The 14,698-nt window shown below is 53.4% G+C and overlaps 5 protein-coding genes across 5 annotated transcripts; 1 reads left to right on the forward strand and 4 right to left on the reverse strand.

The window, feature by feature from the left end:
* Nucleotides 1–79: 79 nt before the first annotated feature.
* Z520_03916 (uncharacterized protein) lies at nt 80–860 on the reverse strand (the record flags this gene model as incomplete). The annotated part of the gene is made up of 3 exons (XM_016774426.1): nt 80–285; nt 367–402; nt 488–860. 3 exons carry the CDS (start codon nt 858–860, stop codon nt 80–82), a joined length of 615 nt encoding a protein of 204 aa, XP_016634353.1.
* Nucleotides 861–2,738: 1,878 nt separating this feature from the next.
* On the reverse strand, nt 2,739–4,567 carry Z520_03917 (uncharacterized protein; the record flags this gene model as incomplete). The annotated part of the gene is made up of 6 exons (XM_016774427.1): nt 2,739–2,797; nt 2,849–2,891; nt 2,963–3,748; nt 3,800–3,907; nt 3,958–4,212; nt 4,265–4,567. 6 exons carry the CDS (start codon nt 4,565–4,567, stop codon nt 2,739–2,741), a joined length of 1,554 nt encoding a protein of 517 aa, XP_016634354.1.
* Nucleotides 4,568–6,165: 1,598 nt separating this feature from the next.
* On the reverse strand, nt 6,166–7,552 carry Z520_03918 (uncharacterized protein; the record flags this gene model as incomplete). The annotated part of the gene is made up of 5 exons (XM_016774428.1): nt 6,166–6,895; nt 6,944–7,121; nt 7,186–7,374; nt 7,430–7,448; nt 7,532–7,552. The coding sequence occupies 5 exons, from the start codon at nt 7,550–7,552 to the stop codon at nt 6,166–6,168; spliced, it is 1,137 nt and encodes a 378-aa protein (XP_016634355.1).
* Nucleotides 7,553–8,178: 626 nt separating this feature from the next.
* On the reverse strand, nt 8,179–9,586 carry Z520_03919 (uncharacterized protein; the record flags this gene model as incomplete). The annotated part of the gene is made up of 4 exons (XM_016774429.1): nt 8,179–8,483; nt 8,549–9,061; nt 9,120–9,336; nt 9,398–9,586. The coding sequence occupies 4 exons, from the start codon at nt 9,584–9,586 to the stop codon at nt 8,179–8,181; spliced, it is 1,224 nt and encodes a 407-aa protein (XP_016634356.1).
* Nucleotides 9,587–11,771: 2,185 nt separating this feature from the next.
* Z520_03920 (uncharacterized protein) lies at nt 11,772–14,204 on the forward strand (the record flags this gene model as incomplete). Its single annotated transcript, XM_016774430.1, has 2 exons — nt 11,772–12,677; nt 12,705–14,204. 2 exons carry the CDS (start codon nt 11,772–11,774, stop codon nt 14,202–14,204), a joined length of 2,406 nt encoding a protein of 801 aa, XP_016634357.1.
* Nucleotides 14,205–14,698: the final 494 nt, after the last annotated feature.

The following is a 14,698-nucleotide window of genomic DNA, read 5'->3' on the forward strand; positions in this document are numbered from 1 at the left end:
GACACATATATCAAGAAGTCATAGAGGGCATTTGAGAGCTGTCGACGCCTCTTTTGCCCCTTTGCCACCTCGCACAACCTTACGACTTGACCATGACTCTCTTCTCAATCGGCTCGAACGTCTTGTCCTGGGGTCCACCTGTCGGCTTGCCGAACACCAATTGAGCCTTGAGTTTCCACGCCTCAGGGATATCGAACGTGGACTTGATGTCCGCGGTGATGCCGGGGTGGAAGTTGAAGTGTTGGAGATTGGCGCCCAGACCCTCAGCTTCGAGGGCAGTCCACACTGCGTAAAGAAAGGAAAAGGATCAGTATGTTGCCAACACGATTGCTGACGATCGGTGCTGGGACCCAGGTTTTGACTTACCGATGAATTGATGCATACCAGTGGAATGATCAGACCCTGCAAGAAGGAATTTCTGTGGTCAGCACACCGCCTCGCCCCAAACCAGCTCCCCTCAAAACGGTCATCGGGCGTGCTCTCTCACATTCAGTCAACATGGGCTTGACCATGGGATTCTTCTCCCCCAAGCCATCCAAGGCCGTCTGGTCCTCGAACCACAGAACCGTGCCATAACTGCCCTTCCACCCGGCGATCCGGCCGTTCATGTACCCGCGCATGCCCTCATCCAGGGGCACCTGGTCCATGTGCTTCTTGACAATGTCCCAGAGTTGGGCGTGGTTCTCCTTGAACAGCACCACCGCGCGCGCCGACTGCACGTTGTACGTCGAGGGCGCCCACGTGACGGCGAACTTGACAATCTCCTCGACCTTGGAGTCCGGGATGGTCGACTCCTGGGACAGAGTGTAGATGGAGCGGCGGCCCTTGACGAGGTCCAGGAAGGCGTCGAGGTTGCCCATGGTTGGTTTGTTATTGAAGACGGAAATATATGTGAGTTTGTTGAGTGTTATCGAAACAAGTGTCGACCAACGGTAAGACAACTATTTGTTCAAAAACCACCACCAATTGCAAAAAGTCACTCGAGAACGATGTGAGGAGGAGTTGAGAAGAAGAAGAGAAAAACGACCTGCCAGTTTGAAAAGCAGGTTCCGGACGCGGCCTTTTATCTTTCCAGAGCCTTACCTTCACCGTCTGTACTAACACCACAACAGATCGCAAGATCACGCAACAACGAATTGAATTAAAAATCATTTTGAGCACCCTCGGTCCGGCCATCCTATCTGTCCAATGCACGGCTAATGGGACCCCCCTTGTACCGGGTATTGGGGGACCTGTCCAGACTCCTCAGAGGCGGCAGTCCCGCGGGCATGAGGGAAGCTGCCTCCCAAACCTCCGCCCAACGGCTAGCTACAAACAGAAAAAGGCTTGCAGTAGTAGAGGTTTTGATATCTGTTTCGGGCGCCCCGCCTCACGGCTGGTGTCCAATGACTTCTTCTGATCTGCGGGTTAGCTCCTTTGTAAAAAGAAAGATGAATGGTTGGCCCCAACACCCTACATACCTAGTATGTGACTCGGTGCTAATGCAAGGGCAATACGAGTACCAACCTAAGGTACTTAAACGACGCGGACGGGCATCGGGCCCCGATGAATGACTCGGCCGACAAAGGACGGAGGGCTCCGTATGAATAATGTAATAGCTATGTATCGAGCGTATCTAGTCCTACGGTAGGTTAGGTACCCCCGTATACGGCGGGCTGGCAGCTCTTGCCGCGCTGAGACGACTCCCCCGTCCGTGGAAAGGTATTATTGTTATCCGACATAAACGTCGTTTACTAGTACGCCAGTACCAGCATTCGAGCAAGGCGGCTTTGTCTAACAGCAACTGCGTATACGGGCCGGCTGATCTGACCTGCATACGAGAGAGTGCATAGAATCTTATGCTGGGTAAGGGTTGCGAGAAGATGTGTGGGTAAGCAAGAGCCAGAGGTGGGGGGACCACAAGGTGCGAGGGTGTTTTTCTCAGCCTGATTGGAGAATTCCCTCTGCAGGTAGGTATCAACCAGCATACAAAGCCATACAAGCACATACCTAGGAATGTATCTAAATAGGTGGAGTACTTCTGGAGAGGAGAGGGGGGCTCCTAGGCAAATGCAAGTGGTGGCCGAGGTCCGTGGTCGTGCGGTTGATACATAGATACAGATATCCCACCTTTGCGCATGTCGGGAGGGAGAGAGGTGGGTAGGTAGGAAAGGAAGCCCAGCCAGCCGTCCATCCACTACCAATCAGCAAGCCTCAAAGAGGATGTTGGGCGTTGATATGGCGACATTGGGCTGGGTCTCGGCTATCCAAGGATCACGAATCCCCAGACAGATCGGGTTTATTCAGGCTTTGGCGATGCGTCAAAAGCAGCTTCATTGTTCTCTCGGGCGAGAGACTCGGCCGCGTCACGTGACAGGAGGTACCATCGAGTCCTTGCGGGCATTTCCAATTTGTCTGACGAATGCTCGATGCAGGAGGGCTTTGTCTTGGTCAGCCAGTGGAGACAATGCGGAATATAACAAGGACTGTTCTTGTTTGGAAGAGCTCACGACCATCCGTGACATTGGGACTGCTCAATTTTGTGGGACGCCACGGACGCATATGTATATACAAAACTCCAATCCAAACATCCCATCCTCTCGACTAAATAGTCTCGATAACACAGAAAGGGACTTGATCATGTCGACTTGGTTTGATCGTAAACTGCTGGCATGGAAGACGGTTCTCCGACAGGCTCTCAAAAATGACGCCCCATCTCCCTCACAGGCCGTGAATTGTGGAAAGCTGTAAGTGCTCATTTATCGCATCTTCCGGGGCTTGAAGCGGCAGTAGAAGTCGTGCTCTTTGACAAACCAAGCTATTCTGAATCAGCGCCAATAGTGCAGGGCTCGATCTTGAGAAGACTCACCGTTGTGTAGTTTCCAGTCCTTGTTGGGATTATCGAAACGAACCTGAAGTGGAGACCAGGTCAGTCTTATGGTCTAGCACTTGTGTCGAATCAACCTTTCTCCGCCGTACTCACCTCGAATCGACGTAAGAACGCCGGAACCAACTTGTACATCTCCAGCAAACTGATGTTCTTTCCGATGCAGGTTCTGGCGCCGGCCCCGAACTGGAACAGAGTGCCGTTCATCTCCTTCAGCTGCTCCTTTCCAACATTAAGCCACCTCTCGGGAATATAGCTGTCGATCTGGGATCCGAAAACTTCTTCGCGTTTGTGGATAACCCACGCATTGCAGCCGACAATCGTGCCTCCGGGGACGAAGTGTCCATCGATTTCAATCCCCTGCGGCGGTGTGATTCTTTCCAGCGGCAATCCTGCAGCCGGGTGCATTCTAAACGCTTCTTTGATGCACGCGTCAAGGTAAGGGAGTTGTTGGGATTCGGCCCACGTGATCGTTCCTGTAGGTGTATCGGCAATCCTCCCTTCTTCGACAGCTTCGTCCAATTCTTGCATCAATTTCTGATAGCATCGGGGGTTGCGGAGGAGATAGTAAAACACAGCTGCCAAACTGATAGCTGTAGTCTCGGACCCAGCGAACGCCATCGATATCGCCATGGTAAGAACCCTCTCATCGGTCATAAACTCCGGGCGGTCATTTTGCGCCTTGAGGAACATTGACAGTAGATCTGGCTTCTCGGTTCCCTTCTCGACGCCCTGCGCCTCCATTTCCTTCAGCCTCTCCTGCATTCGCTGAACGGCAAACGTCGCAACCGGAAATGCAAAGAGCTTGACTCCAAGTCGATCAAGCAAGAGAACCAGTGGATTTTTCAAAAATAGTAGGTCTAGCCAGGGCATTTGTCCGATCTGCTGATGGATTAGCTTGGACGTGCAACATTCGGGATGCAGGAAACTCACCGGAGCCACATAGGAGAATAGCCTCCCGAGGTATGCGATCATGCCGTCGACATCCTCATTTCTCTCGATGAAGCCATGTCGCTTACTGTATGTGATGTACCCAATGACCTGGAACATGGTCAGAACCGGCCGTTCTGGGGTCAATCCCAAGGACTTACGTCGAATGCAAAATACTGAAGCCATTCTGCAAAATCACAGACCTTGTCGGTCCTGGCATAGAGTTTCTCCGTCTGATCCAGGAAAACCTCGACACATTCGGTGACGCCAGGCTCATACTGGACCAACTGGCTCATCGAGAATGCGTTATTCACGGATCTGCGAAGGTTTGCATGGTATGACTCGTCTGTCGTGGAGAAAAGCGAAGGCAGTCGTTTGCCCTTGCTGACGCCCTGTTGTACTGGATAGAATCCAGACTAAATGCGCCGGTTCAGTAGCTTCCAGAATACAGATAGGAAGGGGCCATACCTTGGTAAATCCCTTGTTCAGGCCATAGATGGTCTTCAACGCCTTAGGACTTGCAAACGAGAGGGAATTTGGTCCGAGTCTGACAACATCTCCATGCTTGCGATGCAATTTGAGGTGTGTGATGTCTGGTCGTCGGCCATATACGTCAAAAAACCTCCACCAATCCGTAAATCTAGCCAACACTGGTCCGGGATACTTGTTGAGGCCATGTTTGAAATAATTGCTGAGTAAATAGCCCACAACAACAACGGCCAGCGCTATGGGCCAGTTATTGACAATGGCCGGCACAATGGATTCGATCATGATCACACAGTGTAGCTGGACAAAGAGTCAAAATGCGGCTGAATCGCGAAGGAGGGCTCACGACAATGGTTTTCTACCTTGAACCGAAGGGAAATAGGATAAGTCGAGGCGATCTAGCGAGGTCATGTAAGTTCTTTCAGTGCCGTGGACGTCAAAACGGCACCCCCGAAACCGAGCCATGGTGCCGTCACACTGAGAACCAAGATCCGTCCATCTGATCTCAACAGCCCATAGCTGATACTGGAAAGAGTCAAGTGGCTAATTGAGCTTCGGCAGTTCTCTTTTGCACGAGGGGAGCCATGGAGCGGGGGCCGTACACCAAAAGTGTAGCACCTTCAAGACGCAAGGCCAGCGAATCGACAGTCCGCCAGAGGTCATGATCTATCAGGGTCCATCGACCAGCCCTGCCCAGAAGCAGCCATGAGAGGGTCACGGCACATGCTCCCAGTCAGACCTCCAGGACTTCGAAAGCCAGTAGAGGGTCCTGTGGCGAGCAAAAGAGGCAAGTCTGGGGTCCAAGTGGAAAGCTCGGCTCAGAGCGGCATTGAATGTGGGGTGTGGCGCGGCTCACTGAGTCTGAGATTCGGCGGGTGGAATCAGGAAAATGGACTTTCTCGAGGGCTTGGAATAGCAGCAAGCATCTGAAGACTGTGGTAAGCTGAGCAGCACAAGGAGAGTAGACAACGGAGCCTTGAGCTTGGGGAAATGACGGATCTGGCTGGCTGCCGCAGCCAACGTTCGGCAGATGATCTCGAGGTGCAACTGCCGACAGCGATCTCCGTCCTGCGCGACTCTCTCTCTCTGTGGACCAAGCTGACCGAACTCAGCAACTGCCTCTCTCAAATCAAAACATCCTGATGCCGAAATTGTCAACTGCCGACATGGAGCCGAGACGACTGAAAGCGGGATATTTTTGATCGTCGGGTCGCCGTCGATGAGGATTAGGATGAAGAGGGGGATACGAATGATACAGAGGGATACATACTACACCTCGCAAACATCACCAGGTAAAACGGTTCCCTGGTGATACGACATCAGAAGAGAATAGACACACTCATACGTCCTGCCTTCTCGTCACCTTGCGGCAGTTGTTCGGTCAGCAACTAGTCGGGAAATGAATCAGCCTGCTACCAGGTACAAGCTCAAGAGACGAGACTGTGGTGGCACAGAAATTACTTCTGACCAAGACACGATCACGATAAAGGATCAAGTGAAATCCCATTCTGGATGCAACGGCTTCTGGAGGAACAAGGAAGGATAATTCCTATCTTACACGAATTCCAAGCTAGCCAGATGGAATTGCTCGAGATGGTAGAACAAAATCCCTCCTTCTCCATTGGATCCGTCTGCTGCGCAAATGCCCTTTTTTGGTGTGATTCAGTGCCATTTGGTCAAACAAAATCCGATCTTTCTCCTTGCAAATGCTTTGCTCTCTGCCTCCGAAGTCGCCAGTACAGTAGTTTGACGCGATCGAGTCAACGAGTGTTGCCTTTTACATAGTACAAAAGTCGATGGGGGTTTTTCGTGTCGAAGAGAATGGTAGGTGGTGACCTTGGGCGTTTGTTGCTTTGGAGGATGGACGACAGCGACGACCGACTTTACTTTCCACCCAAACTGGGGAAAGCAGATTCGTCGTCGACAGCCACCGGTGGAGCATCGCCGCGGCCACCACGGCCACGTCCACGATACTCGCCACGATGGTCGCCACGATGGTCGCCACGATGGTCACCGCGATAGTCACCACGATCGCCGCGTCCTCGGCCACGTCCACCGCGGAACTCTCCACGGTCTCCTCCGCGTCCTCGCCCAGCTCCACGGCCACCGCGACCACGGGACTCACGTGGCTGCTCCTTGAAGCTGTAGTCAATGTCGAGGAACTCCTTCTTCTGTGCACGTTCGCGTTCACGCTTGCCCTTTTCTTCGCCCTTGAAATAGTCCTCATCATCGGCCTTAGTGAGTTCCTTCGCGGCAGTCCATTTCTTGTTCTCTTTCGCGCCTTCATTGGGTGCACGAGCCTGTTTGAGACCGAGTCCTTCGAGCCTCTTGGCAGCTTGCTCAGCCAAGTAGTCGGCATAAGACTTGTGGTGATCCTGAGGCTCTTCGGCCTCGCCCTCGGCCGCAGCCGGGTTAGCGTCTTGAACAGGCTCACCGCCTTCAGGAATAGTGGTTGGTTCGGCGTTTTCGTTCCACGCTGGGTTCTCGGCGCCAGCATCCCATCCCGCCTGCTTTTCTTCTTCCTTTGCCTGAGCTTCTCCCGCCTTTTCATCAGCCCATTCGGCGTTGCCAGTGTTTTCACCCCATCCATGTCCCTCTTGTTTTGGGTGGTTGCTTGTTTGGTCAGCCTGGGAAAATGAGGCATGCTCAAAGTGCACTTACGCTACGCCGGTGCGGCTGTGGCGATCACCTCCTCGACGAGGTCCACGTGGACCGCGACCATAACGTTGCACGCCAGGGCCTCGGTCACGGCCAGGACGGTTGCCATAGCCATCCTCACCACCACCTTCGGTAGGCTGGTCACGGTTGTAGTTCCTGCCTGTGGCTCTGTTGCGGAAAGCTTGTTGAACAGTCAGCATCATGTAGTTTTCCCTTTGATATTCCAATTGAAGAGTTGTGTATACCTGCTTCGTTGTCATTGAAGCCACCTCCAGGATGACCACCCCGACCGCGGGGAGCTACATTCGCACGTTCGGTCGGAGCAGCTGGGGCTTCCTTGGGCGCATCGCGTTTCCCAGAACGAGCGACTGGCTTGTCAATGGCCTTTGTAGGTGGATCAGGCTCGCGGTCAGAATCTTGATCCGAAGTATTTCCTGAATTATCAAAATCAACTGCGGTGAACCCAGTGGCGCAGGCGGAGAATCATACCCAACAGCTCGTAGAGGTTCTAGAGAGATTGCGGTCAGCGATTGAACGACGATAATGATGAGGAACTGGGCAGAGGGAGGTTCATGTTCGGCTGATGCTCACCTTGCTCTTGACGTCCGCCATGACGTTTTCCTCTCGAGCGCCTTCCGTGAAGGCTTCCTGTTAATGAAACTCCAACTTGAGGAGAAGGAGGGTGAGACGCTCGACCAAGACAACGTCCTCAACTACCACGTAGTAGGACCTTGTCGTGTCGAGATGAAGTTGGGTCTGATTGAGCGGTGTTGAAATTCAAGCCAGAACCTCGGACGCAGAGCGAAATCATCATGCGCAGATTTCGCAACAGGATCAATTGACACGCTAACCACATTTGGAGAAATCTTGGCATTTCTTAGGGCTAGGGCATGGAGCAAACTTGGTTGCTGGCTGCCGGCTGCCCATGGGGTACCTACTAGGTAGGTAACTACGAGAAGCAAAGTCGCAAAGAAAGCACTACAGTATGTTTATTTTCTTGTTCGTGCAATACGTGTCTACAAGAAAGTAGCAAAATTGCCATGGTCATGAATCTGCGTGTCGCTCGGAACAAAATCGAACATACACATAAACAACCCCGTCGCCTCAGCCTCGGCCCCCCGGCTGGCAGCCAATGCACCGTCGCTCAAATGCCCAGTTGTGTGAATACTCATGAATGAAGATACTCATGCTCAGATAGCAATGAGGAAATACTTTTCGTGGCTAAAATGCTCACATCTTCACCTCCTGGCTTGTGTGGGTGAATAGGTGTAAGGGTTGGGGAAATGCATGCTGGCTGTCAGACCGAAAGGGTCAGCATCCAGCATGGGGTCGTATGGATCGATGACCATGCTGCCGCCGCCGCCGCCTCCTCCACCGTCACTTGCGGCACTAGTGGTCGTCGGAGGTGAGGCTTGCATACCCATGGACATGCTCGCTGTCGTCGTGGTAGGAGGGAGGCGAAAGTTGGGAATGAAGCTATCGGTATCGACGTCGTCGCCGTCCATATCGTCCATGATATCGGCTTGCGCATCGTACTCCTGCTCTGTACTCACGGAATCAGTCTAGGACGAACAAAGCTCCACATGCGGAAAAGGGGGACAATGGAACGGGTCAGCTTGCCGAGTTGAGTGTAGTGTTTCTGGAAAGAGGCTGGATAGTAGCTCTCTGGTTCGGTTCGTGGAGGGTAAGCTTGCGGCATGCTCTGCCCAGACATGGGATGTCCTTGGTGCCTAGGCTGCGCAAGAAACGAGCTGCGATGCGGCGGAGGTAAGATTCGGCCCTGGAGCTGCTGTTGAGGTTGCTGAGTTGTTATCTCCATCGCGGGTGAGGTCATCCCACCTTGCAAAGCAAAACCGGGCGATCTTGCTGTGGAAGGCGAGGAGTGCTGTGAAGGAGGAGTGGGCTGTGCTGTGGGTGAGCCTGCGAAATTTCGCGTACCTCCGACATGGGGAGGAGGATTTACAGTCTGGATTGGGGGGGCCATCGAAGTTCGAGGTCTCGCTTGCTGTCTGCTGAGCATGGCCTTTTGCATTGGTGAAGCCTGCCCAGTGACGGGAGGCGCGCGATGTGGTCGAAGGGTGGGACTCCCTTTGAGCGCGAGTTCGGCTTGGACATCGATGCCTGGCAGGAAAGAGTTAAGGATTGGACCTCGGCGCGAAAGCGTAGAGCAGGATTTTACCTTTCTCAAGCAGAATCCGTTCCAATAACGAGTTTTTGTACCGTAGCATTAGACACTCGTCGGCCGCCGCGCGGTGACTCTGCTGGAGATTCTGGAGAGTCTCCTCATGGTGCTGAATGGTGGTTTCGAGTTGTTTGATGTACTCGGTCCTTCGTTCGCGGAAAGCCGCTTGCGCCTGGCGGTTACGTTGTTTGCGTTCCTCTGAGGTCGCATAAATCTGTGCCGTCAAGTGAGTCCAGTAGTCCAATCTATTACGGCAATGCTTCCCAAGGACTTACCGGCTTTCTACCTCCTTTGCGCTTCGGCGCAGGAGCAGGCTCTTTCGACGTGTGAGCCTCGTCGCCTCCTGCGTCATCCCCCGGCTCCGGGCTCGAGGCTGGCGAGGAAGAATATCGTTCACCACTCGACTCCCGTTTCGGCACCACAGAGTCGGGTAGCGTGACGTCGGTGTTTGCGACAGAGCCCATTCCTTCTCCACGCAACCGGGTCTAATGCAATGTGCCTGGCATAAGCGCCGATAAGAAGATCGATTGTCGAGATACGCGACCAGGGGCAAAACAACGATACGCGCGTGCCGCGTTAGGTGAGATGATATCCAACACGTAAAACAGAGAGATAGTTGACAGCAGGAAACAGAGATAAGAGATGAAGGTGCAATGAACAGCCTGGAGGTGAAACGGGGGTGAGGTAATCAAATGAGCTAACAGAATTTTTACGGGAGGAGGAGGAGCACGGGATGGAGTGGGAGGCAAAAGCAAGGCTTATGAAAAGTGGTTGCAAAAGCGATCCAAGAGTGGTGGCTCCGTCCCTGTTTTCCCGTGGGTCACGCCCTGGTCAACCCCAGCTCGACTAATCCAGGCCGTGATATGAGCTTCGGGCTGGGAACAAAAGAAAGAAAGCCGGGGGTGGCACATCCGAGAAGGCAGAGAGAATGCTCAAACAGGCAAGTTGGATGGAACGAGAAGGTGAGGAGAACCAGACGATCGTTGCGCCATCCACTTGCAAATGAGGCGGTCAAGTCTGGGCAGGTGGATGGTACGGAAAATATTCCAGCGCCGCGCCCTGGGTCCCTGTTGGGTGCGTGTCAAAGGCCGACAACGCAGGTCAAAGCATTTAGGCCATACTTCGTGCTTGAGGGGGCCTCCACGAGAGGGAAAAAAGTTTTCATTCTCGAAGGCCGGAGGAGGATGGAAACCACGCCATGAATCTTGGGGCGGGATTGGAGGGAAGGCGGACTTGCGCCACGTGGGAAAAAATTTTCTCGCCGCGGTTTCCATGTGCGGGAACCAATGATAGACGAGAGTGCCCGCAAACTGTGCCTTGAAGTAGCTTAGCGGCACGTACTAGCCGTCAAACAGGAAAAGTGAAACAAGGCTGATCCAACGTCAGGCGAGCGCCGGGCTGCGTCAGATGAGCCTAATTCAACCAACAGCAGCGCTGCTGGAGGGCCAGGCTAGCCTAATGAGCCCAGTGAGCCCAACCCTAGGCTTTCCGGGGTCCCTGCGCACCCACGCACCCTGCCCTAGCCTGCCCTAGGTGGCTTCCCCGCTCTTCAAGCGTCGTCTTTCTCCGTGGACTAAATCTGCGTCAATGGTGAGGGTAGATCCCTTGGTATGAACCCCGTGTTTGTTTGAGGACGAAGGTGAGGGTGTGGGAAAGGCAATGACGATTGTTCCAGCTCAAGCCTCAACCAGCATCATTTCCAGACCCTTTGCACAAGTCTCGACACTCCTACCTCCTCCTTGCGCCTCCCAGGGATCGGTTGTCCATTCACCGCCAACTGCACACATGACTTTGTGGGAGGGAACCGAGGAGACCAAACTTAAGCAGTTTCAGCAGGCGATCACCTGCACTATGCATGTTTTCTGTCACTTGGACTGCGAACCCGAAGCGCTCGGGAAGCTCGAGTGTGCCGCTTGTCCGCTGGTTCCTCCACAGCACCTACTCAGTTTAGTCTAACGAGGCAAGAGGTTGTGTTGGATTTGTGAATGTAGCCATGCGTTTGTGTGCTTGAGAAGAGACGAGAAAGTCCAATGCATCCTATTCGGTGAGTGCTTGTTGGATGTGCAACGTTCGGAATTCGGAAGCACCTTGGAGACTGGACTTACCACCACCTTCTTGTTTACGTTCCCGCACAGGCAGGTGCGGTACTCGTCGTTGTCTCCTGCATCATCCGAACAAGGTCCAAGTGCAAGTGCAAGTGCATGTGTTGGGTGCCTGTTCTCTCACAGTCTCCTCTCCTGTGAGGTTTCGTGGCTTGCTCTCTTGAAAAGCAGGAAGAGAGCCGCTGTAGCTCAACACCCATTTCTTTGTTTTACGAACCGAGACTGCTACTTGACAGATAATAGGAACCTCTTTAGCCACATGCCTAGCACATGACTGGATCAACCGCGCCCTGATGGAGGACTGAACGACTGAAGGTGAGTTGAGAGACGATTTCTCTTGCCTCGCGTCTTCTTGCAGGCCTCGCTCACAAAGACTCAGATCTCTCGAATACAAGTCCATCTGCCTAAACGAATGTCGACGGGTGATGGAAAGCTAGCCCGACTTCCGCTCGCTTCAATGGAGGCATCCACCCGCCCCAGACCTGCTCTCGCTCGGCATCGAGTCCATCAGCTTTCAAACATTCGAGAAGTTTCCGGATCTTCAAAGATGGCGACACATGGCCATTCGGTAACAGAGTGGAATGACGGCTGCATCGACAGACCCACTACCCCCGCCCGTCAATCCGACGCGCTCTCACATACTACATCATCCGAGTATCTTACACCAAGTGCATTTCGTTCTGACACCAAGAATCATACAACGGGCTTGGGAAGTCGTGCCGCAAGCGCAGTCAGCCTGCCCCATAGGCCCGTCCCCCAACGGACGTCGTCGGCCAGCATTCTGTCGCGGAGTCTGGGTGGTCCTGTTCAAGCGTCGATGCACGAATTTCCCACCTGGAAAGTCTCCGAGCTGGACGGTACAGAGACACTGGTCCGCGACAAAGTTCGAGCCGAGTCTCCGGTTCGACGATCAATAGGTCGTGCGGCTCAGTCATCTGAAGCCCTCCGCCCTGCCCTTGCACGCACCTTCATTCGCACCTCGCCGCCTCATGAAGTCCTAGACCATGGCAGCAGTCGTCACCCTCGAGTGGAGCTTTCGGTCAGCCTTCCCTCACCACTTTTTGTGGGAGGTGGTACTGTGGAAGGACAACTCACCATCCAAGTGGATGGCGGAGTAGTAAGAAAGCCAAAGACGAAGCCGATCTACATATCCAAAGCTTGCATCGATGTGATTGGTGTGGAAGAAATCAACGACGGCCGACGCTGGGTATTTCTGTCGCTTGCAACGGACTTGTTTGATAGAGAGAATCCTCCTCCACCCTCCCTGGTCACGTCGCAGGACCCGGAACCTGGCGCAGATCTGTGGTGGGAGATGAGGTCCGCGACGTCGGTTGTTCCGTTCTGCGTTAACCTGCCTCTGAGGCTAGGTCCTCCTCCGTACTTTTCCAGACAAGCTTCTATTCGGTACCTGCTGTGTCCTTCAATCGTGGTCAAGACCGGAGACAAAAGAACTGTGATCAGACAGACATAGAATGTTCAGATGCTCACCGTTCACGACCCAGAGAAAGCACTGGCCAGTCTAGCGAGTCCCCTCCTGGCCGCGGATACACTGTACCTGGCGAGAGAGCCTGATATTCAAACAGTGAAGCTGACCGCTGGCCTCCATCGCCAGACCTGGGTCAACGGGTCGTTGATCTTTATCGATGTCCACATTGCAAACAACACGGCAAAGTCGGTCAAGAAAATCGAGGTTCAGCTGGAGAAGACGACGCTCTGGTACACACACGCTCCAGCTGGCACTGCAGAGAAGAGCGCAAACTATCTCCGTCTGCCCAAACGAACAGACGCCGAGGTGGTGAGCGGAACCACACTGAAGAAATCAAGCACTTGGAAGGGAGTGCCGTCTCATTCTTCAGATGTTCGCACAGTTGAGCTGGAAGCACCTCGCGGACACGTTACCATCAGCACCGGGAGGTATTTCGAAGTTCGATATTTTGTCAACGTCGTTGTGACGGTAAAAATGTTCAAGACAGTGGCGGTCCAGCTCCCTGTAACCATCATTCCGATCAACTCATTGGATATCCTACCAAACTCGCTCGCTCAGGTGGCCGCTTCCATCGAAGCCAAGAGGTCCAAAACAGTACCAGCACCGCCTTCTGGTCCTAGTCATTCAGCCCATTACCCAGGGCAAGCATTTACAGCTCCCCTCCAACGGTCCGCCGAGCGTATGAGACAGGAGAGGCTAATGGCCCAGGATGACTTAGACAGCCTAGCAAATGACATTGACAGGTCTCCTCGACGGTTAGCGCATGTCCACACGCATTGCAGGGGAGGTCTCTTCGGTACGACTACAGACGAGAATGTCGCTCCCGGACGCCCAAGTATGGCGTCATCGTCACACCACCATCTTCAGAGGCATCCGAGCTGTTACCACTGCCACATCATGCCTGATAACTGTTCTCCTCCAAAGCCATCGGGTCCCCGCTTGCCTCGGCTCCAGGTTTCGACATCTGGATTAGGATTTTCAGAATCCGAGTTCGAGATACCTCCTGATTCGCCACCTCGAAAGGTCATGTTAAGTGAGCATGAACGAAACATGATCAATCGGCAGAGAGAGCTCCAAAATCGACAACAACGGAGCCAGTGGCCCCAGAAGAGACCGAGTGGGGAGAACAAACGAGGCGACGGCCTACGCATGTCAAAAGATCAGCCTAGCTACACCAACGTTGTGGCGGATCCAACTGCTGGTCCAAAGCAAGACGCTTTTGGAAATCTCAGTCCCGGCATCGGGAAGAGGGGCAATGTCTCGGCATTTCCGAGACCAATGCTCTCCAAGGAATCTGCTATCACCAGATCAAGGTCCAAGACGAACCCTGAGGGACCGAGGTATCGGCGTAGCATCAGCAAGCCTCGACGAAGATCGAGCGCAGATAGGCACGACCATGTTCGAGCGACGGTTGACGGAGCAGCCTTTCCGGCTGTGCCTCGCAGATTTAGCAAGGACTTGGTGCAAAGAGGAAGCTTGGATCGATTGTTGTAAGTTTGCAAGGATAATTGATGGGTTGTTTCGGTGGAACGTGAGCTTTTAGTATCGCTCGATGGCAAGAGTGATTGCATTGGCCTCGAAGCAGGGTATAGGGAGTTATGATATGACACAAAGCATCAGTCAACAGCTGGTAAAAGGTACAGTAGACTCATAGTAATATGACGGCCTCGCAGCCTTACGAATGGATTCGGTACGTATGATTGGCCAGTCTATGGCCGAGGTTGGTTTTCGGGCCATGGCTCAGCCTCGTCAACTTCCCCATCTTCGAGCGAGTCAGCGTCTTTCGTGTCATGTTGCTTGTATTGCACCAGTTCCTGGTAAGTCACTGAGCTTCATGTCGTTGAGGATATCCTCGGCACTGTCCGATCCTTGAGTGAACAGTGTTATACACGCCAGCCCACATCTATCTAGTAACTTAAGACCACCGTCAAGAGAATTCTGTTCCCATCGAAACGAAGTCCACGTAACACTCCGCCAACCAGAAGGAG

The sequence above is a fragment of the Fonsecaea multimorphosa genome, assembly GCF_000836435.1.
Source record: "Fonsecaea multimorphosa CBS 102226 unplaced genomic scaffold supercont1.6, whole genome shotgun sequence".
Taxonomy (NCBI): domain Eukaryota; kingdom Fungi; phylum Ascomycota; class Eurotiomycetes; order Chaetothyriales; family Herpotrichiellaceae; genus Fonsecaea; species Fonsecaea multimorphosa.